Raw genomic sequence first — 27,554 nt, forward strand, 5'->3', positions numbered from 1 at the left:
AATTGGTAAGATGTGATTTATTGATTTCTTATAGTTTTCATTGCTTTCTCGTAGTTTTCATGGTCTGTAAGACAACTTGCAGTTCTGTGTTTCCTCTGTCTTGATATAAATGTTCAACCTAATGCTCAGGTCATTTCTAGATACCATTCTCCAATAAAAGGAGCCAGGGCTGTCTGGGAGATGCTTAAAGAGTGAAGGGGACCTGACGTAAAGACATAGGAGCCAGCATGAAGGGCCAGGGGAATATAATAACTTACGTGTGTGGAAACACCTGGCAGACACTCTTCCTAGGTGAGCCACACTGATGTCACCAAAAAAGGGTCAGGGCAGCATTATGTGCCTCCTGAACTGCGGCACCCAGGGAAACACAGCATCTCTTTTTTGGGGCACCTGCCCCAAACCATAACTACAGCTAATCTCAAAGGGACGTCAGCTGAACCAGAACCAAGAGACGTTCTAGAGAATGACCTCAGGGGCTTTGAGGTCATAGAAGACACTCACAGAAGCAAAAGCCAAAAACAAAACCCAAATCTGAGGAACTAAAGAGCCAAGGCAGTCAAACACAGCTTGGGTCCTGGACTGAATCATGAACCAAGAACAACATTGTCGTCCCCCCCCCCTTTTCTAAAAAGGACAGGAGTCAGACAGTTGGCTAAATTTGGATGAGGTCTGTAAATTAGCTAATGGTACTATATCAGTGTTAATTTCCTGATTTTGATCATTGTACTGTAGTTATGAGAGTGTTCTTGTTTATAGGAAATACACACACAGCCAGCTAGCAGGAAAGGGGCTAGATGTCTGCAACCCACTCTCCTAGATAGGTAGGGAAAGACAATGGGAATTTAATAAAGCGAATGGGGTGAAAATGTTAATATTTGGAGAACCTAGATGAAGAATATATACAGAGAGTTTTTGTATTACTTTTTGCACATTTTTTGTAAAAATGCTAAACAAATTATTTCAAAATAAAATGCTAAACAATGAAAAATCCCTGCTTAGAATCAAAAATATGCCTCTTAACATGCACTGATGCTGCAGTGAGCTCTTTCTAGAGGAGAAACCTCATAGAAAACAGAACTGACCAGGTCATACCATAGTAATTCTCCCTATTGACCAGAACCTTGTCTTTTAAGGCCAGACCAAGGCAAGCTCTGCAGGGGTACCCTTGCCTGGGACTCTGTGAGGCTCGGTAGCAGCCACCTGAAGGCAGGAGAACATTTATTGCCATCAACTAATCTGTCTCTGGTTCTTCACAACTCCTGGGATCAAGGCACGCTCTGAACTGGTGCCGCTGGCCCCAGGAAACATACAGAGCCACCTCCCTGAGACCCTACGGTGCCCTAGGCATCCCCAGGCATTCCCCACACTTCAGGAGGAGCTGGGGATATGCTGCTTCCTTCCTTCTTTCCAAAAGCCGTGGAATACTCATAATTCTGTTGGCAGAACACACTGTGCAAAGGGGGTTGTCTCTTCCATGCTCCGCTTCCTTGTATATAAACGTCATCCGTGGGCGGGGGATTCCTGAGCCTTCAGCCCTTGAGCCTCAGTATACTGTGAAAGGTTTCCGAGGAGACAGAACACAAAGGAATAAAGACCTCATGGTCTCAAGCACAGTGACAGCCGCATGGTGACACTTCTAGCCAGATTTATATTAGTGTCTGTAATCACTTACAGTTCAAGAGGAAGATCTTGTCGTTGTGTGCCCCTTCCAGCCTGCACTTTAGAGGCCCTTTTTTGATCTACCAAATTTACTTGGGTAGGTTCTTCCTGTAACCACCTGGGGGATGGCAGGGGTGGCTAGTCATGGACCCTGTGAACAGTGGTGAAGTGTATGGAAGGAAAACCTAAGTGTCTTCCTGATGCATCGTTTCACCAGCCCGGGAAGGCCAGTGGCTGGAGTGGTCTCTGGCAATTTCCAAGGAGAGGAGTGTGGGAGAACTCAGAGGGCTGGGAGGGCTCTTCCTGCCCGGGGAGGGTTGTGGCTTGGAATACATGCAGGCAGTTGTGCAGAGCCTAAGCTGCACATGTGTACACACACCTGCATGTATGTGCTGTTTCCTATGAGATGAAAATGTCAGACCTGAAATCTCTTCCTGAGTCCCCCGCTCTCTTGTCTGTCCCAGTTGCAGCGGATGGGGCTGGCTGAGACAAACAGCTTTAGTGCAGTAGCATCTGGAGGCTGTGGGAGATGAGTTGTACTCCTCCTGTGCAAGCCCTTATGTATGCTGTGGCTGTTCCTGGCTTCATGGGCGGTGCTGCAGCATGGCACAGACTCTTCCTGCTGTGGCTACCTCCTGCTGCCCCACCACATAGTCCTCCCTCAGAACATGCACTGGGGCCCATGGCCTAGGGCTGATGGTGCCTAGGAAGACGGTGCCTGCCTGCCGCCCATGCCCAAGAGGATGCCTTGCCCCTCATCATACTGGGGCCAGCTGAAGACGGGCACGGAGGCCAGCAGTGGGGACTGTGAAGTGGACCCTGGTATATTGCACTCAGCAGTTGCTTACCTCCTTTGTAACCAGTTACATGAGAGGGGACAAAAATTCTTCATTTTATTCCAATAAGATTCTGGTAGGTACCAAGAGCATAACTAGGAACAGCTTTAGGAATGTGAATTCTGACCGCAGTGAATTGTGTTGTTGAGGGCAAGAATCCAAAGAAGACTGGGCCATTGGAGGATCAAGAGTGAATTATCTCCATGCTGATAATTCTGAGTCAAACTAAACCTGGTGTGCGGTAAGCCAAAGGATGAGACAAACAAAATGAAGGGGATGGGTAAAAAGAAACATTTGGGTAGAAAAATCTGCAGTCTCAACGAAGTCTGCGTGGTGTCAGCTTTGACCAATCTCATGCTAAAGATTTTCAGGTATTTGATCGGATAGCTTGGTAGCAAGCAGCAGAAGTCTCAGAATCCCTCTGCTCCCACTCTAGAATCACCTGGTCTCTAGACACATATCTGGTGCATGTGGCTTGTCTCTGTGTCTCTGGTGATACTGTATGGCCATCTCCCTCAAAGGCATTGTTCTTTTATTAGCCGTCAGGTCAGTGGCCCAAGTCCCTGGAAGGCATTCTTCTCTTATTCTGTATCCATCCTCTTTGGTGTAGTTTGGAGTTCCCCTAATAAAGGGCAAGTTGCTTCTATAGAAACCAAAGTTGTTCCTCTAGGTGAACAATTTTTATGCCATAGAATTGTCTCAGCCACTGATTCAGCGGAACCGTGATTTGGAACTAGAAATGCACATTATGGCCACTAGTCTTGACCAGAGGCAGGCCACAAGGCCCCTTGATGAGACCCATTTCGGGCAGCTAGTGGAACGGAGGGCCACCTAGGGTGGGCGGGGGTGAAACCAGGAGAGGAAAAGTAGAGACACGGAGTCAAGCAGCTGGTCCTGAGGGGTCTGCAGAAAAGCAGCATAAAATGAAGCAGCAGCCAGAGAGGAATGTGGTCACAGGAGGGCTTCACTTAGATGAGACGTGTCAAGGCATGTCTGTATGCAGGTAGGAATGATTCTGGAATGAGGATGAAGCTGACCATGGAGGAAGGAAAAGACAATGACTGCAGACTCAATGCCTTAGAGAAGATACAGAGGGCAGCTGCGAATGGAGTGGTGGACATGAGCTAGCAAATGTGAGGGACCAAGAAGGCCAGGGCGCCCAGAGCACAGTGACGACACACACAGGGAAGGGAATGGAGAATGGGACCATGCACCCCACAGGCGAGAGCTTGGATTTAATTCTGGGTGTGATGGGAGGACAGTGGGATTCAAGTGACTCTCCAGAAATGGTACAAGAGCTGCTGGGCTGTGGATGATGTGAGGCAAGGTGAGGTGAGCAGGAAACAGGCTGCTGTGTGGTCCCAGGCTGGGAATGGAGATGGCATGGTGGAGAGGACAGGAAGCACTGGAATGGGACACATTAGAGAGGGAGAGCTGACTGGATTTGTACCTGAGTCAAAAGGAGGAATCAAGGATACACTCCTCTTCCTTGGCCAGAGCAACTGAGTGGACAATGACCCCTTTTAGTTAGGCAAGGAGGCCTTGGTGTGCTTCGACCACATTTTCTTTTGTTAAATTTCACATGGCAACGAGAGACCCAAGGAGGGCACCTTTCAGCAGTGACTCGTCCTGGTTATAGATCTGGGTCATGAGCAGAGAGATGGCATCTGATGGCATGGGGCCAGATGCAGTCTCTCAGAGAGAGGACCACTAGAGTGGGGTAGGCTGAGGACAGAGGCTTGTGGACCTCCAAAAACCCAGCAGCCTGGCAGAACAGGAGACAGCAAAGGGATGAAGGAGCAGGGAGATGAAGAGATCACAAGCTGGGGTCAAAAACACTTAGAGAAGCAAGTTTCTAGGAATCAAAGCTGTGTCAAATGCTGCTGAGATGCCACCAAAGATGCCACCCTGTCTCTGCTGTGGGACCCGGGTCTAGGCTTTACCTTCCTTGAAGCTGTGTTGTCGTGGGAGCCTCCTGACCCATCTGGTCCCCAGTTTCTGCCGCCCGGGAGGGAGCATCACAGTCAGCCTGTGGCATCTTTTGCTGCCTTTGAGGACCTTCTTAGCCAGCAACCCTTTGCTGAATGTTTTTCCTTTGCCTTCCACCATCTGACAGTCTCTGAATTTTGCTTTTTGTCTGTCTCCCCTACTTGAATGATGTTCCATAAAGTCGGGTTTTATTCCAGACCCGAATCCCAGCACCTTGGTGCCTGGCACAGAGAAGGTTCTCAGGGAGCCTCTGTTCATTGAGTGACAGTGAGGGTGCATCCCCACTGTCCCCATGCAGCTGGGCCTGAGATGGCTTGAAAAGGTTCAGCCGATCTCACTCAAATCTGAAAACATTTTTTCAAATTACAGATTACATTTTAGGTTTAATGTTTCATTAAAGATTGATTACCACTAAAGAAACTTTTTTTTCAAAAAAAGATGTTACTCGTGGAAATCCCTCTTGTAATTCTGTAGCACTAAGTATTTTGATCTGCTTTTTATATTATAAAATGCTGTGGTTAGATGCCATATCTGTATAACCAAGGTCTCTATTTCGACACTGATAGATTATAAGTGAGTTTGTTTTGTTGTTTTGTGAGACTGTTGTGATTCCTGTCCAAAGAGAGAATTGTACTCTTCATGCCTAAATGAGCTATCTTCCATTAATAGGCACATTTTATCTTATGCGCCATACTTTCTGCCTCTTTTTAGTTAGTGGTACTTTTATGGATGCCTGCACTTGCCGACTTTATGGCTGGGATGAGTGGAGGAGCCTTGAGCCTGGCTCTGCAGCAGGGTTCCTACCTGGCCCCACTGGCCTGGCCAGGTGGGAATGGTGCCCGCAGCAGCAGGGCTGGTTAAGTCTCAGTAGATGAGATGGAGGATTGGTTGTTGAATCTTTACACCAGTGGTCCGAGAGCTACTTCCTTTTCTGGAGAAAAAGGCCTCCAGGAACATGAATGCATCAGAAGCTAGCATTTTCCCCAGAGATGTTCACATGAAAACTTTCTTCCCACTCTACCCCCACTCATCTCTTTCCAAAGAAGCTGGTTCATTCAGTCAGGGCGTGACAATTTGCAGGCCCTAGCACTACAAACAGGATTCAGAGTCAGGAGTAGGTTTTCCATGACTTATTACCATATCACTTCTGTGTCCAATCAGGAGACCAAAAAGAGGAAAACCTATTTTATTTATAAAAGTAATGTTCATAGTAAAAAACAAAAAGTGAAACAAATACTACAGAAAGGTATTTGGTAAACGGTGAGATTCACTTTCTTTTCAGTTTCCAACTCTAGTCTCATTCTCCAGAGGTGACTCTGTGGACAGTGTCTTGTGTATCGCTTCACAAAATTGGTGTGCATTGTTGTGATTTCCCCTGCAGCTTCATGGTGTTGTATGGAGGTACCGTGATAAATTTACCTCAACTCTCTTTTGATGAACAGCTCCCTGAAACAAGGGCCCCCATGCTTTCCATTGTATAACCTCACATTCCAGGGTGATCGTTGCTATGAGAAAAGACACTACTGAGATGCTTATATACCATTTTAATGGCATATAAGCTTACTTTTGTTTGCAGCCCTTTCTAATTATGAATAGAGCTGAAATGGACATTCTCGTGCATAGGTCTTTGGTCATGTATGGGGATGTGGATGGATAGACAGATGGATCGGTTGGTTTCCAGCAGTGCCATTGTTGGAGCAAAAGTTTTATGTATTTATAAGTATGTGGGTGGGTGGAGAAAATTCACTTTTGTAAATAATGCCAAGTGCTGTGTATCACTTATAATGTGGTGGGAAGGCATGTGACTTGGGGGCTGGCCACTGGCTGGGACTCTGCAGTTCCTCGCAGTGTGGCTTGGAACCAGTTCTCACTGCCTAGGGCCTTGCACCATTGGGGCTCCAGTGACAGTTCCCTGGGTGGTGAGGGGACCGTGTCCAGGCAATCCATCACTTTGATTGGCTGTTTCTGTAGTTTCAAGAAACTCTAGACGATGTTTACTGAGCCTGTCTGGGAGCAAATGGACAGACCCCAAGAGGTCTGATAACGGTGGCGTTTACTTTCAGATCTGCCTGGAGACCTCTTGGAGTCTGAGAACTCCGGGCGATTGGAGGATGGGGGTAAGATGTGCACAGTCAGTTTCAGGTACTTACTCTTCTTAGTGTTAGACCTTCTGAGCTGGTGCTCAGTAGATCCTTTTTGTTTGCTTGGTTTTAAAGGAGTTAGTGCCCAGACGGCAGTGTTTTTGGCTCATGTTTCTTCCCTGTCAGTCCAACAGACATACTCACGGCTGGCTGAAAGCAGCTGTGGGTCACTGGTGATTTTTGCTTGGGTTGTTTGGTTTTTAGTACTGAAAAAGTAGCAAGCTGGGAGTCCAAGGGCTGCCAGTGAATGTATTCTGCTTTTTCAAAGAAATCTCCATAATTTGTTTTGCCTTTCCAGTTATCAGTATTTTTGTGATTATATAATCTCATTTTGATGGTGTGTAAGCTTGCTTTTTAAAAAATGAGTTGTGGGCACTATAAAAATTATTAGCGTAAACTGTATTCATAGCAAATATATTTTGGAGATAAATTGGGATTTTGAGGGTGAAAGTTTTATCTACAAATACATTCTCTAGAGCATTGTAATTAAATAAAATTATAGCCCTAAACGATAGCTCCATTTATGAAATTTTTCTCATGGCTCTCATTTTCTGTGTTGCCCAGACTGGAGATGGTACTGGGGTTTGTAGCCCTTTTGCAGTGTCTTAGCCATTCTGCACCTGCTGTGTCTCTCAGCTTCTCAAACTTCACTATTTTCTAAATTTCCAGTGAATCTACCAGTCTTCCTTCACCAACCAGTCCGCCCATCCCATACCCAGCCCCATCCACCTGTCTGTCATTGTTCTGTCTGTCTAGCATGTGCCCCACCCTCCTGCCCACACTTTCTTGGTCATGGGGCCTTAGCAGACAGGAAGACAGGACAGCCCTGCTCCACTGGCCGGTGAGTGGTGGCCCAGTGGACTGTGTAGAGGCTGGTGTCCCGCTCTTGCTAGGACGGTGCTGTAATCCAGGGTACTGCTTGCACAGCAGGCCTTACAGAGCTTACCTGAGTCTCCCTACTCAGAAAATCACAGTTAGACCTGTCCTGCTTACTGATGGGCTCAGGTGAGAGTTTTTCTGAAACAGAATGCCCAGCAGTCAGTGACTGTTTGAAATAAGAGATGAAGGAGAAATTGCCCTGATATAGAGAAGCTGCAGTAATAGAGCAAAGAACTCTCATATATTCTTTACCCTGGTTCCCCAATTGTTAATATCTCTGCCACATTTTAAGTCACTTCCATTGTCCTGTACATATATAAAGATATGTATAGGCACATATACATTTATATGTACACATATCATGATTCTTTGGACCATTTGAGACTCATTTGTAGCTATCAAGTCCCTTTACTTCTAAATACCTCAGAGTCTGTTGACTAAAAACAGGGTTACTCACTTACATATCATCATAAAGTTACCAAAGTTAGGATATTTACCCTTAATAAGATGCAGGGTTGAATCTACAGACCTCATTCAGGTTTCGCCGATTGTTCACATAAACATCCTTTATGTTACTCTTTTACTCTGGTTCAGGAACCAGTTGCATTCACTGCAAGACCTCTTTGGTTTCCTTTAGTACAGAGCATTCCTGAGCCTTTCCACACCTGTGTGGTGGGTGGGATTTCTTGAAGGGCCACTTTGGTTTGTGTGGTGTTTCCTTGGGGTCCTATCTGGTCCACAGACAGGAGGTTGTGGCCTACAGGCATGATGATTTTGGCTGGTCCAGTTTATGCTGATGTTGATGTTTATGTCTTGATTAGGGTGTTGTCTCTTAAGTTTCTCATTGTTAAGTTACTATAGTCTTTCCTCAGTGTACGTGGGGAATTGGTTCCAGGACCCCCTGCATTTACCTAAATCCACTCATACTCAAGTCCTGCAGTCAGCGCTTGGAACCCAAATATACAAAAAGTTGGCCTTTCATATACACAGGTTTCAAATACCACCAAAACTCTATTTTCCATCTGCATCTGGTTGAAAAAAATATGCTTATAACTGGACCCCAATGCTTCAAACCTGTGTTGTCCAAGGGTCAGCTGTATTTTCCTTTTGTAATTAAGAAGTAATTTGAAGGAAGGTGATTTGAGACTGTGTCGATCGTCTACGCTCTGCAGATGTCCATTGACTGGTGCTGTCCTGATGATTTTTGTCCAGTTTGTCTGTCATTCTACATTCTTGAGTAGGCATTCTGCCTGAAGGAATATCAGTTATAATTTTTTGTTTTTGTTGCTAATTTAGTTTACAAATTTGCTACAATGAACACATTATAATAGAAAACTAATGTATGTATGTTTCTATGCATGTGTGTGTGTAGGAGTATAAGGATTGAATATTCTTTATCTGAAATGCTTGGCACCAGAACTGTTTCGCAGTTCAGATTTTTTTCTGATTTTGAAATGTTTGCAGTACACTTACTAGCTGAGTATCCCAATCCGAAAATCCAAAATGCTCCAATGAGCGTTTCCTTTGAGTATCATGTCAGCACTCAAAAAGTGTCAGATTTTAGAGCATTTTGGATTTTGTATTTTTAGATTAGCGATACTCGACCTATATGTATGTGTATGTATATTTATGTGTATATGTATGTGTATGTGTGCATATGTATATGCTTGTGCATGTTTGCATGTATATGTGTACGTGTTTGCATATGTGTACGTGTATACGGCATGTATGTGTGCACATGTTTGTATCTGTATGCATATGTGCGTGTGTTTGTGTGTGTATGTATGAAGTTTCCAAGCCCACACCCTCTTTGGTTGACCGTTCCGACCCCCTGGTTCTGAGTGCATGGCCCTTTGTCCTGCCTCTCCTGGCTGCATGCTCTGCCGTTTCCCCTGCTGGTTCTGCCTCTTGCTTAGGCCTCTGAGGCTCAAGAGGAGGGGACAGTGCGTGGAGTGCAACAGGACCCAGAACAGCTAGTTAAGAAAACTCCCAGCCACGCAGCAAGCTAGGTCAAAGGCAGATTTTGGAGCCTCTGTGCAGAGCCCCTGTCGCTGCCACGGAACTCCTCACTCTCTCCCCACCCCGTGTTCCTCAGGTGAGCAGCAGTGGGTTTGTGCAGACTTCCTGGTACTCTGCCGCTGGCCAGGTTGAGCCTTCCCACGCCCCTGCCTCCTCGGCACCAGTCTGCAGACACACTCTGGGCTTGCTCATGGTAAATCCTCAGGTTGCTGAGCATCAGCCCAAGAGAAGGCTGTCACCACCAGCAGTCCCAGTGCCTTCTCTCGCCAGTGTCACCAGCAGACTGTCCTGCCGCAGAGACGTTGGAGCAGCAGGAGTGGACATGGCCCTGCAGCTGCCCACATGTTTGTGTTTGTGATGGTCTGCCTTGTCTGTGTGTCTGGAACTCATGGTTCCACCCCTCCCAACTTTGCACAGCTGCAAGGACCATGAGTGACTGCAGTCCTCAGCTGCTGTCATTGTCCTTACACAGGAAAGTGAGTGCTCCCAAGTGACCTCTGCCCTGAAGAAAGTCCTTTTCCTTATCTGTTCTAAATGTACCGCCTTTCACAGCTCTCACGTATGTGTCCTTGTTACACTGGTGGCCAGGGCTTTTAGGATGCCCTTCAGGGAAACTTGCATGGTCTCTGCACACTTAAGTAGAGGGAAGCCATTCAGATAGGGACATCTTGGTGCAGTGTTGAATGGAAGACTTGAACAGTCACCAGCAAAACATTTTGGCTGAGAGTAGAAGAAGCTATAGGTTGGAATGAAGGCCATGCGCCCCTCCCCGCCCTGCCCCTTTTTTGATGAATTCAAGCATAGTAGAAGTGATGCAAGCAATTCTTTCCTAGGGTTCATTCACCGAACAGACGAACAGGTGGACAGTGCAGAGTTAGCAAGAGTAAGGAAGAGTGAGCAAGGTGTGACTCTCTGTCCAGGAGCTTAGGAGAGGAAGAGACAAAACATTTGTTCCCAGCTACAGTGGTAGGCACTCAGCTGGATTGGCCGCAGGACTGCATTCCCATGAGCCTGCGTGATTAGCCCTGGAGAGGAGATGGTGCCGTGCCTGTGTCACGTGAAGAACTGAGGCTCCAGGCACTACAGCCTGCCTTTCTGTGCTCAGCTCCACAGGTTTGGGATCTGGCAAAGCTGAGGATGGAAGGCCACAGAGTCCCTGCCCTGACTGTAATCACCAAGTAGACCTTGTGTCCATCTACAAGAAAAACAGTTCAGTGCTGTAAACTATGTACAAGGAATAGATTAGGTAGAGGCAAGAGTCCCAAAGTTAATTCCAATTTAGGAAAAACTTCAGCTCATACTCCTGGATATCATGGATGAGGTCAGTGAGATGTCAGAAGAAAAGGAAGATTTTAAATGTGAGATGATTTGAACGGCAAATAAGCTACAGGGAGAAGAGAGAGAATGCTGGCTGTCCTCATAGGTTTGAGAGGAAAGGTGAAATTCTCTTTATGGTCAAGTTTTGTAGCAATGTCTGACTCGAGGGAAAATGCATACGTTCTAATTCTAAGTAAAATACAGTCGTGGGTTACAGCGTCCTTTTGAAGTTCAGCGACTTCTAAAGAGAAGGGTGGAGGGGCACAGGACTAAATGCTCGGCCTTGCAGTCAACCTGATGTGGTGTCATGGTGTCTCCAAATGTACCACAGGCTTCCTCCACGATGTCACCCATCTGACGGTTACCCCAAAGGGGACAGCCATTCCTCCAACATGTCCCTCCGTGCCTGCTGGACCTGTCTCTGTCGTGACCACACGGTTAAAGCAGGAATTCTAATTATGGCACATAACCCATTTGGGGATCTCCAACATTTAGAACCAAAAACCATACCCAACAAGGAGTCATGTGTGAAGACAGAAATCTCTAGCTGACTGTAAAGCAAGCTAACCGTGTCCCTTCTGGAATCTTAGCCCCAAAGGACAGTAGCTCCAAGAGGGCCCTGCCCCTGTTTGAGAGGAGCCCTCAGGTTGTACCCTCAGTACACATTAAACCTTTCTGGAGATGACCCCAGCAGGGACACTGGTACTGGAGTCACAGCCCAGATGCCTTTCATGCCATACTTTCTTATCTTTGCTCCCCTTTAATCCACCAATGGAAATTTTTTAAAAGTCGTTTTCAATTTTATTTTTGACAAGATGATTCTATTTTATAAAAATATGTTTTTCAAAATAACAGACTATACATATCCATTTTAGAAAAGTTTAAAAAAATGAGGATGAGAACATCAAAACTGATTCTTCCAAATAAGTCTGTCTACTTGGTATAAAACAAGGGTACAGGCTACTGCTTGGAATCTTGTCCCTCCCCTTAGCCAGTGAGACCTGTTCACTGTGGAAAGTCCTATTAGGGTCTCTGAAAACCATGATTAACTTTCAAGAACTCTTTAGTTATTTTTAGAACTTTATCTCCTTTGGAAAAAAGGATTTTTAAAGACAACATCTGTTTAATTTTCACTGAAAACTTGAAATCTGTCAATTATAAAGCAGAATTTTAAAACTTGTTTTTAAATTTTAGACTTGGGGATATACGTGCAGGTTTGCTACATGGATATATTGCATAATAATGAGGTTTGAGTTTCTACTCTGCCCATCACCCAAATAGGGAAGATTGTACCCAACAGGTAATTTTTAAAACCCTCACCCCCTCCTTCCGTCTTCCTCCGTTTTGGAGTCCCCAGTGTCTGTTATTTTCATCTTTATGTTTATGTGTACCCATTGTTTACCTCCCACTTGTAAGCGATAATATATAGTATTTGCTTCTTTGTTTCTGAGTTACTTCACTTAAGAGAATGGCCTCCAGCTTCACCCACGTTGCTGCAAAAGACATAATTTCATTCTTTTTTATGACTACATACTATTCTGTGGTGTATATTACCACTCTTTAAATCCAGTCTACCATTGATAGACATTTAGGTTGATTCTGTATCTTTGCTATTGTGAATAGTGCTGTGATAAACATATGGATGCATATCTTTTTAATATAATGATGTCTTTTCCTTGGCGTAGATGCCCAGTAGTGGGATTACTGGGTTGAATGGTAATTCTATTTTTATTTATTTGGGAAGTCTCCATATGGTTTCCCTACAGGTTGTGTTGATTTACATTCCCACCAACAGTGTATTTGGCTTTCCTTTTCTCCACATCTATGTCAACATCTTTTGTTTTGTTGACTTTTAAGTAATAGCCATTCTCAGTGGTATCAGATGATATCCCACTGTGGTTTTAATTTGCATTTCTCTGATGACTAGTGATATTGATCTTCTCTTTGTATGTTTGTTGGCTGCTTGTATGTCTTCTTTTGAGAAATGTCTGTTCATGTTCTTTGCCCATTTTTTAATGGGATCGTTTGTTTTTTCTGGCTGAGTTGTTTGAGTTCATTTTAGATTAGTATTAGTATTTAGTATTAGTCCTTTGTTGGAGGCATGATTTGCAAATATTTTCTCCCATTCTCTAGGTTGTCTGTTTACTGCACAGAATCTTTTCAGTTTAATTAAGTCCCACTTGTCTATTTTTATTCTTGTTGCATTGCTTTTGGGGCCTTAGTCATAAATTCTTTGCCTAGGCCAAAGTCCAAAAGTTTTTTCCTAGGTTTTCTTCTAGGACTTTTATAGTTTCCAGTCTTACATTTAAGTCTTTAATCCATCTTGAGTTAATTTTTGTACATGGTGAGAGACAGGGGTCTAGTTTCATTCTTCTGCATGTGGCTAGAATTTCTTGTAGATGTTTTAGTTTGTGTGGATAGAGATGTTCATAGAGATAGTCAATTTTCCCAGCACCATTTATTGAATAGCATATCTTTTTGCCATTGTTTATTTTTGTCAACTTTCGAATATCAGTTGGTTGTAAGTATATGGCTTTATTTCTATATGGAATAGAGAGTATATGCTCTCTATTCCATTTCATTGATTTGTATGTCTGCTTTTGTACCAATACCATGCTGTTTTAGTTCCTTCAGCCATATAATTTGAAGTCAGGTAATATGATACCTCTGCTTTTGTTATTTTTGCTTAGAATTGCTGTGGCTATTCAAGCTCTTTTTGTTGTTGTTCCACATGAACTTTACCATCTTTTTTTCTAATTCTGTGAAGAATGACATTGGAAATTTGATAGAAATTACATTGAATCTGTAGACTGCTTTGGGGGCAGTATGGTCATTTTAATGATACTGATTCTTCCAGTCTGTGAGCATGAGATGTGTTTCCATTTGTTTGTGCCATCTATGATTCCTTTCATGAGGGTTTGTAGTTTTCCTTGTAGAGATCTTTCACCTCCTTGGTTAGATATATTCCTAAGTATATATATAATCTGTGTATGTATGTTGTGTGTGTGTGGCCATTTTAAACACGATTGAGTTATTGATTTCATTCTCAGCTTGAATATTATTGTTGTATAGAAATGCTAATGATTTAATATGCTGATTTTGCATTCTGAAGCTTTACTGAAGTCGTTTATCAAGTCTAGGAGTCTTTTGGGGGTGTCTTTAGGCTTTTCTAAATATAAGATTATGTCAGCTGGGTGTGGTGGCTCATATTTGTAATCCCACACTTTGGGAGGCTGAGGTGGGTGACTCACTTGGGTCCAGGAGTTTGAGACCAGCCTAGACAATATAGTGAGACCTCATCTCTAAAGTACAAAAAAAATTAGCTAGGTGTGATGGCACGTGCCTGTAGTCCCAGCTACTTGGGGAAGGTGAGGTGGGAGGATCGCTTGAGCCCAGAAGATGGAGGTTGCAGTGAGCTGAGATCATGCCACTGCATTCCAGTAAAGTGATAGAGCCAGACCCTGCCAAAAAAAAAAAAAGAAAAAAAAAATACAATAAAAAAAAAACAACCTCTTGCTATCAAATGAACGCACAAAATTTGACTTTCTGTTTTCCAATGTGGATACCTTTGATTTCTCTCTCTTACGTGATTGCTCTGGTTAGGGCTTCCAGTGCTACATTGAATAGTAGTGGTGAGAGTGGACATTCTCATCTTACTCCAGTTCTTAGGAGGAAATGCTTTCAACTCTTCCCCATTCGGTATGATAGTGGCTGTGGGTTTGTCCTATATGGCTGTAATTATTTTGAGGTATGTTCTTTTAGTGCCTAGTTTGTTGAGGGTTTTTTTCATGAAGGGATGTTTTGTTTTACTGAATGCTTTTTCTGCATCCATTTAGATGATCATATGGTTTTTGTTTTTAGTTCTGTTTATGTCATGAATCACATTTACTGATCTGCAGATGTCAAACTATCCTTGCATCCCTGGAATTAAACCCACTTGATCATGATGTGTTATCTTTTTAATGTGCTGTCGGATTTGCTTTGCTAGTATTTTGTTGAAGATTTTTGCATCTATGTTTATAAGGGATATTGACCTGCAGTATCCTTTCTTTGTTGTGTCCTTGCCTGATTTTGGTATCAGGGTGATATTGGTTTTGTAGAATTCGTTACGAAAGAATTTATTCTCAAATTTTTGGAATAGTTTCAGTAAGATTGGGACCACCTCTTGTTTGTATGGCTGTTAACATTTGGCTGTAGGGCCAGGTGCGGTGGCTCACACCTGTAATCCCAGCACTTTGGGAGGCCAAGGCGGGTGAATCACCTGAGCTCATGAGTTTGAGACCAGCCTGGCCAACATGGCAAAACCCTGTCTCTATTCGAAAATACAAAAATTAGCCAGATGTGGTGGCACATGCCTGTAGTCTCAGCTACAGCCTTGGGAGCCTGAGGCAGAAAAGAATCTCTTGAACCCAGGAGGCGGAGGTTGCAGTGAGCCGAGATCACACCACAGCACTCTAGCCTGGGAGACAGGGTGAGACTCTGTCTCAAAAAAGAAAAAAAAAGCAAAGCTGTGGGATCCATCTGGTCCTGGGCTTTTTTTTTTTTTTTTTTTTCTTTTTCTTTTTTGGAAGATTTTTATAATTACTAATTCAGTTTTATTACCCCTACTGGTCTATTTAGGATTTCTATTTCTTCCTGATTCAATCTCAGGAAGTTGGATGTTTCCAGGAATTTATCCATTTCCTCCAGATTTTTTAGTTTGTGTGGATAGAGATGTTCATAATAATCTGTGATGATCTTTTGTATTTCTGTGGTATCAGTTGTAATGTCATCTTTTTCATTTCTAAGTGTGCTCATGTGAATCTTCTTTTGTTCTTAGGTAAACTTGCTAGCTATCAATTTTATTTAACCTTTTGAAGAACCAGCTTTTCATTTCATTGATCCTTTGTGGGTTTTTTTGTTTTTTGTTTTGTTTTGTTTTTTGGGGTCTCAGTAACACTTAGTTCTACTCTGATCTTTATTTCGTTTCTTCTACTAGCTTTGGGTTTTGTTCTTGTTTTTTTAGTTCCTTGAGGTGTGACATTAGGTTGTTAATTTGAGAACTTTCTGTCTTTTTGATGTAGACATTTAACACTACTTTATTCTTAGCACTGCTTTTCCTGTATTCCAGAGGTGTTGATATGTTGTGTCTCTATTTTCATTCATTAAAAAAAAATTTTTTTTCTGTTTTAAATTCATTGTTTACCCAAAAGTTATTCAGGAGCACATTTTTTAGTTTCCATGTATTTGTACAGTTTTGACAGTTCCTTATGGTATTGATTTTTAATTTTATTACACTGTGGTCCAAGAAGATACTTGATATGATTTTGATTTTTTTAAAAATTTGTTGAAATGTGCTTTATGGCAAAGCATCTGGTCAATTTTGTTTCATGTGCAGATGAGAAAAATGTATATTCTGTAGGTGCTAGTTAGCATGTTCTGTAAATGTTTATTATTTCCATTTGGTCAGGTCTAGCTTAAGTCCAGCGTTTCTTTGTTGTTTGTCTCTCAGTTACCTGTCTAGTGTTGTCAGTGGGGTGTTGTAGTCCCCTACTATTATTGTATTGCTGTCATTCTCTTCTTTTAGGTGTAGTAGTATTTGTTTTATGAATGTGGGTGCTTTGGTGCTTGCCCATATATTTCCAAAAGTTATACCCTCTTGAATTGAATGCATTCTTATTATATAATGCCCTTCGTTGTCTTTTTTTAAAAAACTATTGTTAGGGTAAAGTCTGTTTTATCTGATATAAGAATGGCTACTCCTGCTCACATTTGTTTTCCATTGCATGATATATCTTTTTCCAGGCATTTACTTTGAGTCTGTAGGTGTCTTTAGCCATTAGGTCGGTCTCTTGTAGGCAGCAGATGGCTGGGTCTTGTTTTTTCATCCAGTTTGCCAGTCCATGTCTTTTAAGTGGAATATTTAGGCCATTTATGTTCAAGGTTAATATTGGTATTTGAAGTGTTGTTCCTGTCATAGTGTTGTTAGTTGATTTATTTTAGTCTCAGTTGTGTATTTGCTTTATACAGTCAGTGAGCTTTGTCTACTTATGTGTGCTGTTATGATGGTGAGGATCATCCTTTTGTTTCCATGTTTATAACTCCTTTGAGAATTTTTTTGTAGGATTTGTCTAATAGTGGCAAATTCCCTCAGAATTGGCTTATCTGGGAAAGGCTTTATTTCTCCTTCATTTTTGAAGCTTAGTTTGGCAGAATATAAAATTCTTGACTTACATTTCTTTCTTCTTAAAGGAGACTAAAAATAAACCCCTGGTCTCTTCTGACGTGTAAGGTTTCTGCTGAGAAGTCCACTGTTAGTCTAATGGGATTTCCATTATGGGTGATTTGACACTTCTATCTAGCTGCTTTCAAGACTTGTTCTTTCATGTTGACCTTGAATTAATCTGGTGACTATTCTTTGGTAAATGTACATCTTCTGTAGTATCTCTAATGAGTTCTCTGAATTTCTTGTATCTGCATATCTACATCTCTAGCAAGTTTGGGGAAATTTTCCTGAATTATTTCCCCCAGATATGTTTCCAAACTTATTTTTTTTCTTCTCCCTCAGGAATACCTATAAGTCTGAGGTGTAATAATCTCACATTTCTCAAAGGCTTTATTCTTTTTTAAAAAATTGTTTTTTCTTCTTATTTGGGTTAATCCAAAAGACTAGTCTTCAAGCTCTGAAATTCTTCTGCTTGGTCTGCTCTATTGTTGAAGCTCTCAACTGTTTTTTGAAATTCCTTCGGTGAATTTTTCATTTCCAAAAGTTTTTTTTTTTTTTTTTAATATATCTAACTCATCTTTCATCTCCAGAATTACTCTTCTCTTGTGTGTGTGTTGGTTTTCAACTTTCTCTTGGCTCTCATTGAGCTTTCTTACACTCCATATGTCGAATTCTTTATCTGTCATTTCATTCACTGTGGTTAGGAGCCATTGCTAGAGGGCTAATGTGGGTGTCACAACATTGTTTCTTCATGGAGCTGGAGTTCCTGCGTTGGTTTCTTCTCATCTGTAGAAACTGTTACTTCTTATTTTTGAATTAGTTTCATTTGGTTGGGATTTTTTCTTCCCTCCCCCACCTTGAGGATGTGACTATTCTGTATGTTGATTAAGTTCCTTTGTCTTGGCGTCTCTGTAGTTTTAGGGGGCCAAGGCTTTTATGAATTACTTGGTTATAGATAGCTTTAGTGTAGTGGTTTTCTCAAATGCTAGTTGTTTGTAGGTTGTAGTAACAGTGTGCTGGGCCTGTGGTCAGACTCACTGTCTCCTAGAGAGAAATGGGAAAGTGGAGGTTTATCTCATCCCCCACCGCTGTATACTTCTGTCAGCAGGAATTATATTGACCTATGCAGTTCACGCTACTGGCCAGTAGGTGGCGCTTGCAGTTGAGAGGCAGTTGCAATAATAGCAGTGGAATTTTTGGCCTTTGTTGATGTGGGGGAAATACCAGGGTTTCCCTGGCCATGGGCGGGATTCCCAGGGATCCTGTCCTGCACTCTGCCACCAGCCTGGCTGGAGGCGGCAGAGTTGGGCAGAGCTGGGTCTGGCAAGCCCATGACCAGGCTCTCCACGGCAGGTGCAAGCGCCAACCTTGGCGGGGGTCTAGGGGGCAGCCCTCAGGCCACTGGGACAACCCTCTAGTGTGCAGCACAGTTGCCTTTCCTGCACCAGAGTCTGTTCAGGAGGAGAAGCAGCTGGGATGTTTAGCCCAGCAGGTAGCCCTGGAGACTGCCATCTCTCACTCCCCCAACCCTGTGGTTCTCCCTCTAGCATCCAGCCCTAGCAACTGTCCCAACTGGCTAGGCTCTTCCCAAGTCATCCTCACTGCCCTGAGCTCCTGGTTCAGGACCTCGGGACTCCCTGCAGCAGAAACCAAGGCTATCAGGCCCTTCCGTGTCTGGTCTCACTAAGGGTGGGGCACCCGGCTCCCATGCCACCCCTTGAACCTGCGCCACACTCTTTGCTGTGTTCAGACAGTGGGGGCTCCTCCGCTGTTTGAAATCAGGCCACAAGTCTCATCTCCATAGCCCTGGGCAGTGTACTAAGTCCTGGGGAGCAGAGACCAGGCCTTAGGGTCAAGCCCCAGCTGTGGTGGGGGACGCTGAACTGCTGCCAGGCTAACAACAAACCGCTTCAGTTGGGACAGTGCAGACTATTAAGCACATTTTTTTTGCAGTAGGTTTGAGTCACTATATTGAACAGGATTTATTATGCGTGTTCTCATTATGGTGAGTAGAGCCGTGTAATCATGTGTAGTGCTTCAATTATCCCCTATATCAAGAAATAACATCGTTAATTTAAAACAGAACTAAAAAATAATGGCAGAATTACATTCCTTTTTGCTAAGATTAATTTAGCCTACCCTGGTTGGTTCTGCCCTAGTCTGAAGTAAATGTAATTTACCCCAAACCTCCAGGCTTCAGGGTCTGTCCAATTTGAGGCCTTCTGGGCCACATGTAATCAAAAGTCTTTTTGTGAGAAGCCTTGGAGCCCACCTGGTACACGCTGGGTAGTGGGTTGCAGTGGAGAAGAAAGGCAAGCAGAGCCAGGGAGGGGAGCCCTGGTTAGATCCTGGCTCCAGTACTTTCCACCTCCATGACATCGGGCAAGCTTTCTGCCTTCCAGAAATAGTTCCTTCTCCTGTCGAAGGGGCAGAGACATGTGCGTGGAGTTAAGGCTTCCTCTGCCTTCCTGGCACAGCAGTCTTCCCGCCTTCTCCTCAAGGCCCCTTGGAGGCCAGATAGAGTAGGGTAGGTCGCCCAGAACAGGATTTCATGCACATTTACCACCTCATGTCACATCTTTGGGCCCTCTTGCCTGCTTTAATAATTTCTCTTCCCCTGTGAATGCCTCCACTTGGCCTTGTGATTACAACCTGGCTTCTCCAAAACATTTATCACTGGTATTTACCAGAGTTACTAAAATCCCCAGTTTACTTTACATCCTAAGAGAGCTTTTGAACTAAAAATATGCTAGATAATGATTAAGAACTAGGACGAAACTGGTCCCAAGAGCGGCTGACCCAGAAGCCCTCCGATGTCTCGATTTCTCTGTGAAGGTCTCAGGGAAGGCGTGGATCTCAGCTACTGTGGGTCAGTGGGTGCACCCCGCAGGCTGGGCCCTCTGTCCAGGGACATCGTACACTGCAGAAGGCTCTAAGAGGACAAAGAGAGTGCCCTATTTGCTATTTTTACAAGGTGATTACTGCTGAGCCTTCAGCAAAGACTCACAGCCAGTCAGGAGGTCTTTTGGATGCAGTAATGAGATTCTCTGAGCCTGTAAGTCAGCCAAGAGCAAGGTCTAAGACTGTGGCAGGAAGCAGGAGTGAGGGTCTGTGCTAAGACTGACAGCAAGGAGGGACCTGATTTGCTCCTTCACACACATCAACCTTGTGGGGGCCACTGAGACAAAAAACCAGGTGCCGCAGAGTGGAGTTTGGGGCCGTGGAGATATGATCTACCTTCAACTCCAATTGTTCTTAAACTTCTTCCTTTAAGTTTGCAAAAAGTTAAGCTCTTGCTTTTTTGTCTATGCAGTGAATATGTAAAAAACGACAACAGAAATTCTGGAAACAATGGAACCTTCTATTAGCACTTCAGGGCTTTTATAACGGGATTCAGTGTCAAGCCAGCCAGAGGCCTGGGTAGCTTTGCAAACCATTCCTCCCCCAGCTAACTCTAAAAAGACAGAGTTTCATGCCCTCTTTAATATTACTGTTTTATTTTTAAAAACAATTCCCTTTTTAGGGGCTTTTTTGCGGTAGAGAAAAAAAATGAGGATTTGGGGGGGTGGCTTTTCTGACTGAATTGTTCCTGCTGCATCTTACTGGTCATGAGGTTTGCTTTCTTGGAACTGGAATCCTGAAATAGAAGCAGCCTTCAGGGTCCTTCCCGTGCACCCTTCCGTGGTTGTTCACAGGCCTTCAGCTGGAGCCTGCCTTGTTCCCAGATCCACGCTGGATCCAAGCATGTCCCAGGGAGGGCACGTGTCAGGGGCTGTAGTCTTTTCAAGAGGGTATCTCATTAACCTATGTCATAGCAACACTACGAGGCTGGTGCTGCTTACGGATTTCCATTTTACAGATGAGGAAACTGAGGCACAGAGAGGCTGGATAGCTCAGCCGTGTTCCCACAGCTAGTTACTGATGAAGCATGGTTATGGCCCAGTGTGTTTCTAAGTTCCTCTTTGGAACCACCGCCCCGGGCCAAGATAGGTCATAACTTACGTAGTAACTTCCATACGTTGATTGAGCCGTGTTTTGCTTACGTTACTGATTCTCAGAGCAGTTCCCCACAGCTTGGATGAGGAAAGCAAGTCTTAGATTGCTAATTACTTGCCCGAGGTAACAGAGCCAGTAGGAGGCTAAGCTGTGATAGAACTTGGATAGAACTTGTGGGTCTCAGCTTCTCACCCTTCCTGGTATTACCAGATTCTTATATTCCCTAAACAAGTCATACCTTGGAAATTAACTGCCTGTGGTAACAATCTCCCTGCTGAACTGTGAGTTGCTGCGGGGCAAGGGCCTTGACCTGCTTGAGAGAACCTTCTAGGCCCACCTTGTGCAAAATGCTTGAACACTGGATGGGCCAGGAGACCCAGGCCTGCTCTGCAGGAGACCTGGGCCCCCAGCAGTGCTCAGGTGGTTACTAAAGGAGCAGGTGGTGCTGTACAGAATGCTCCTTCTAGAACTGCCAGCTCTAAAAGACTTCATAGTCGGTGGCTGGCAGTCCCCTGTAATAGGAGCCCTCGTACCTCTTGGGTTCCTTACAAACATTTTCATCAGTAGCTCTAAGCGTTGACTGGGTGGTTTGAGATGGCTGGTATACACAGTGCTTTTTTGGTGCTCTGTCTCAGGGGCTTAGTTTTGTGTGTAGTTGGAGGGCCCTGGTGAGCTTGAGGAAGTACCAGAGAGTGCTGTGTCGGGCCAGAGGGGCCTGTCACTGGAGCTGGAGGGTGCCTGCCTTTGTGTCTGGCTCAGTCTCCTGCCTGCCTTGCTCCCTCGGGATCTCGCCAGCCCAGTCTCTGTGGGAATCTAAAAGGAGTGGAGGTGGACATGTGACCAAGCACATCTCAGCTTTTAATACCCTGACTATTTATAGGCCTTTAGGGGGATGGCTGTGGAACAACAGGGGTTGGGGAGAGAGTTTAAAGAAAAATGCGACAGGGCTGAAAAAAAAAAAAAGAGAAAACCATTGCCATGGCTGATTTGGACAAGAACAGTGGCAAAGGGTCTTGGAGAGATATGAAACACACACTTCAACATAATTTCCCTTTCCTAGAGAAGATCATGTGTATTCTCAGTGCAGATACGCTCATTGAGAGACTCAGGGAAGAAGGAGCATTAGGAACCCTGATTTGGGGAGCAGAAGGCATGCACTGGTCCTGAAGACATTCCCTATGATGGTTAGCACATTTATAAAGCATTGTTGGAGCTCAGTTATGTTTTCCAAATTCCTGTTTTTCTTTTATGTTAATGCATTGTAATAACATTCCTACCTAGAACCCAGAGACATGTTTTCTTCACTTAAATTGTATTTCTATAGACTTACTCAGCCAAGTCAGCTGTATTTGAATATTTCGCTTGTTAGGGGTAAGTATACTTTCATTGAGTGACACATAAATTCTGGAAAAGAGATGATGGATTGCTTGAAAAATAAGAGTTGAAAACAAGTCTCTTCCGGGTCCTGATCCAGCCCCAGCCCTGGGATTTCTTTGAGTTGGAGAAGTGGCCCGTAGGTGGCAGGCAGGGGACAGTGACCCTACCTAATGGTGCAGGCTCCCCTGGCTGGTCCCCTGTCTGCTGGGAGGCTAGCCTGCCCTCACAGAGAAGGGCTCTTCTTCCGTTCTCTCTGAGCCCCGCCCCTGCCCCACCCCGCCCCAACCTGGGCACTGAAGCTTGAGTGACATTGACTCCTTCCTGCCCACCTGGTGACAGCTGAGGGTAGCTAGCTGTAGGAGATTCAAGAGGGTCCCTGTAGGATGGTGTGGTCCCAGTTCCTGATTAAGGCGGGGGCCTCCAGCCCCTCCCTCTGCTGTCAGTCTCTGCGCCGGCCACAGAAATCAAAGTTCAGAGCAGGTAACACGAGGAAACTCCAAACACAAGGAAAAGGACCAGAGAGAGCGGGGAGCCTCGGAGGGAGTTGGTCAGGACAAACTGATGTTCTCACCTACCCTGCAGATCCAGCTGCAAAGCTGCCACTGACACGTCAGTTGCAGGACAAAGATTATTTAGAGGTTGGCAGATGGGGCTGGATTCAGAGAACGCACGTGCTTCAGCCTCTCAGCTGCCTGTGTGTGATTTCACTGTCATGGGAGAGCATTGAGCGGGGATTTTTCTGACCAGTTGGTGTGAGAGTTGTGGTGTTGGGGTTGTCATCCTCACCTCATCCTCACCCCCAAGCCCGGGTCTTGTCGTGTGGGAGTGGGAGAGCAAGTCTGTGGGGTGATTGCATCACCGTGGCTGGATTCACTCCCTAAGGGAACCAGTGCAAGGCAACCTAGGAGCCCAGCGGGTGGGCGGGTGGCCTCCCTGCTGCCCGGAGCCAACCTGCCCACCAGGGCACACGCAGGCTCCACACAGCCAGCCTGGGACAGTGCGGGAGAGACGGAAACACGCTCCCTTGCAAGAGGTAGTCGCGATTTAAAATGCCGTCTTGCTCTTCTGACTGCTTTTTCCAGGCGGTAAGAATTTGTTAAACACACCTGGTGTTCTGGGAAGGGTGCATTCCTGCAGGGTCTTGCCTGGGAGGGATTGACTCCCATCCTCTGAACTCTACTTCTCCATCCCTTGGCCTGGAGCTGCTCAGTGTTCATGGATTTGAATGGGCAAATGAAGCTTGCTTGTAACTTTGTAGGGTTAGGGGCTAAAGAATCTTGCAACTATGTTTTTATTATGCCCTTCTTTTGTATTACTTCATCACCACTCCACCCTGAGCCTCGGTGTCTGTGAGGGGTGAGGTGCTGCGGGAAAGGCTGTCGGTGCCGCTGCTGGACCCTGTGCCCTGGGAGAGCAGGTGGACTCGTCAAAAGTTACGATGGGAAGAGGGAGGTTTACAGGATTTGTTGCTTTGCTTGTTTTTCCAATTGGTTCAACTGTAAAATGTCCAACCCCGAGACCACCAGCAGTATTTTAAATGAATCCTGTGAATCCTGTCACTTCTTAAGACAGGTTTGTGGTTTAGCCATGTGCTGTATGTTCCTGTGAGTTGTCCTGGGCATTTTAAGAGTATCATGTTGTAATCCTACCTGCTCTGCCCCCCAGGAGGTGGGAAAGGGGAGGCGGGGAGGGAGAGTCACATCCCTGCGGCCGGTGGGGACCTGTTGGCTGCTTGGAAAAACAGTTGCCCATGTGTTGGAGTGCTACCATTTTTACTTTACCTGTTTTCTTTTGTTTCAGTTTTTATTTCTTGAAAATCTGAAGTTGTTATCTCTAAGTATCCCCTTTGTGTGTTGCAGGATGTTAAAGTCTTTAGTGAAGATGGGACGAGCAAAGTGGTGGAGATTCTAGCAGACATGACAGCCAGGGACCTGTGCCAGTTGCTGGTTTACAAAAGTCACTGTGTGGATGACAACAGCTGGACACTGGTGGAGCACCATCCGCACCTAGGATTAGGTAGGGAACCATCGGAACAGGAACGGCGCCTGGGGATACTCATGTGCAATCGAATGAAGACTGCTGCTGCCAAATGCCAAGTGTGTGAACACAGTGTCCTTTGCCAAATTAGCAGGCAGTCTCTGTTCCCCTCGACTCTCCTGCCTCTTCTGTTTCTCCTAAAACTCTCCACCCTCCAGCCCCCTTCCCCTAGTGCTTTGGGAATCTTGCCTTGGATGGTTGAGGTAATAACTTGCCCAAGGGCTCAGACACGGAGAGGTTCCCTGTGGCTTGTCCGGCCTCCCCAGCTGTCAGAGCCACGTGGAGCTTGCTGCACACCTGTGGGCAGGGGACAGGGGGGAGGTGCCCTTGAGGTGCTCTGGAGAGACCCGGCCATGCACAGAATTGCAGCTGCCCCCCTGAGATCAGCTCTTCAGCTCATGGGAAGAAGGGAGCCGTGGTTATAGGCAGCAAAGTGCAGAGAGGTCTGCTGGGAATTAGAGCAAATTATGACGCACTTTGTTGTAAGTTCGAGTTGAGTCTTCCATGGCATCTCTGCATGCTGGTTAACAAGGCTGTGAATGGTGTACGTGCACGTGTGTATGCGTGTGCGCATGTCGTGCCTAAAAAGCAAGAGAATATTTTGTATCACAGAATATTTGAAGATACTGACTCTTTAACAGAACTTATTGAGGTATTTTGTTCAGGTAGCTTATTTTAGGTAAAAAAGCTTTTCAGACTTTTGCTTAAATTCTTATCTGATAAAATATAGTTCTTACAAAGTCATAGTAAAATATTTAAAACCAAAATTTTATCTAAATCAACAGCTATATTTGTTCCATATCTCGAAGGAGAGAAAAACAACACAGATTGGAAACGTCCCATAGTTCTGATTTTTCTCATGAACCTTTTTTGAAAGATTAATAAATTGAATTTAAACCTCTAGGTCTGGAGTAGCATCCTTCCAGGTAATATTATACAATTTAAGCCTAAATAGTGCAGTGTAAATTTGAACTGATACCACCTTAAGTCTCTGTCTTCTAATGCGCCCTGTATTTTGGGCAGACGGTATGCTTTTTGAAGGAATTGAATAGAACTCTTGCTGGCTTTTTTCCCATCTCTACCAATTGCCAAATGCATTTGTGTGATGACAGAAGCCTTCTCCTCCATTGTCACTAACAGCTTTCTCCTGCCAGGATCACTTACTGGGTCCACAGTTAGTGACCATGATGTCACAGTTGTTCCCACGGAGACTGGCTGTCCCGTCAAGCTCCAGCTTAGGACGTCCATGAGTGGATCCTACAGTGGTCTGATAAGGCTGTCAAAAGCACCTGTTGACACACAAGTAACTTAGAAATTAAACAGTAGTGGGAAACCTTCAGCATGTGTATATATATGTGTGAAAAAAAAAAACCATATATATATATACAACTTTAAAAACAAGTCTGTATAGTTTGACCCAAATACAATGATTATTGTTGAAAGCCCATTCAAAAGTCTGAATATTCTTTTCATTTGAAAGAACTATGGAAGGGACTTCTGCAGATATTTAGTACTTGAATATAATTGGACACACTCAGGACACATAGAAATTTTGTACAGATATACATACATAAAATTTTAACATATAAGGAATGGTTCAGAAATTTTGAATTATCTATTTCATGTGATACCCTTTGATTTCTTGACTATCATATGGTAGATAAATAAATGATACATTAAAACTTTCACCAAATGAAGAACCATTTACTCTGAGAGAATAGAAAAACAAATGTCTGCAAGCACACAGGATTTGTAGGGATGTGATGTTTACACACCTTATTTCTTTCTCTTCTTTGTAGATGGACTTAATACACTCTCGTGAGGGATGACACTTTATTTTAAAATTAAGTATAAAAGGAAAAAACGGGAAAGGGAAACAAGTGAAATTATCCAAAAAAAAAAGAAAAGAGAAACATTCGTGTCACATTTTGGGTCCTGTTTCACAAAAAAAGTGAAAAATGAAAAAAGTAAAGAACCTCACACAGCCAGGATTTGCAGATACATGAAATTCCTTAGAATATCCTTCCTCTCCTTCCTCAGTTTTCTTTCTCACCACCAGTTCCATTCTTACTAGTTACTAGGAAACACATTTTTCTATTGGCTGGGTTTGCAGAGGACTTTGCAAGTTTTTAGAGTCACCAGTTTCACCAGCCTGTAAGGTCAGCACCCCCAGGACTCATTCCCGTTGACACAGAGCTTCTGCGTCCCCCCATCCCTATAACTTCTCTGAATACTGTTTTGTGACCCAACCTCGTCACTTAATGGTTTTTAAAACATTAAGTTGCTGTTTAACTAAAAATCTTATTTCTGCCATGATTTAGCAGCATTCAACGATCAAAAGCTCCTTAGTGACAAAATGCAGGGCTGTGGAGTGCCTCTCAAGAGAGTCTGTTGGGTATCTCAGCTTTATCCCCCTTGGAAAGGGACGCAAGGGCCACAAGGCCAATAGGGGATTCTTGTTTGTCATGGATGGTATTCCTGGGCCCTTCTGGCCCTCCAGCTCTCAGGGCACATCCCCAGACATTGCTGTCTCCTTGTAGAGAGCACTTTCCTAGGTAATTATATGTCAGATATTCTCACAGAGATGTGGACATACACCAGGCTGGTGGCTGGGGCAAAAGGCAGGTAGTACTTGCAAGTCTATAGGGCAAGGTATAGGGCACCCAGTTTGGACAGCATTTTAAGCCTATGTATAGCCTCCAGAATTGAGGATTTCAAAGTACAAAGTACATTATTATTGACTGAATATCCCTAATCCAAGAATCTGAAATCTGAAATGCTCTAAAATCTGAAACATTTTGAATACTGATTTGATGCTCAACGGAAATGCTCATTGAAGCATTTCTGATTTTTGGATTTTGGATTGTTCAACTGGTAAATATAGTGCAAATGTTCCAAAATTTAAAAATCCAAAAACGAAAGCTTCTGGTCTCAGGCATTTAGGATAAGGGATATTCAACTTGTATAAGGATCTTAACAGCTAAAATATCAGTCCCTTAATAATATTGAACGTTTTCTACACCCAGAAGGAAGTGATGGCTTTAGAAAAAGTGAGGGCAGTTCCCAAGATAGCCTGCAGCACGTGGTTCCCTTTCTGTG

The 27,554-nt window shown here is 44.2% G+C and overlaps 1 protein-coding gene across 4 annotated transcripts in view; it reads left to right on the top strand.

The window, feature by feature from the left end:
• The window catches only part of GRB10 (growth factor receptor-bound protein 10), a 189,863-nt gene that overhangs the window by 128,469 nt on the left and 33,840 nt on the right, over positions 1-27,554 (top strand). For all 4 annotated transcript variants that reach the window (XM_011947528.1, XM_011947529.1, XM_011947530.1 and 1 more), the window contains one exon: positions 24,278-24,434. In XM_011947528.1, coding sequence (XP_011802918.1) covers positions 24,278-24,434 — 157 coding nt within the window. The remainder of the gene's footprint in view (positions 1-24,277; positions 24,435-27,554) is intronic.

Source organism: Colobus angolensis, unplaced genomic scaffold (genome assembly GCF_000951035.1).
Source record: "Colobus angolensis palliatus isolate OR3802 unplaced genomic scaffold, Cang.pa_1.0 Scaffold268, whole genome shotgun sequence".
NCBI lineage: Eukaryota > Metazoa > Chordata > Mammalia > Primates > Cercopithecidae > Colobus > Colobus angolensis.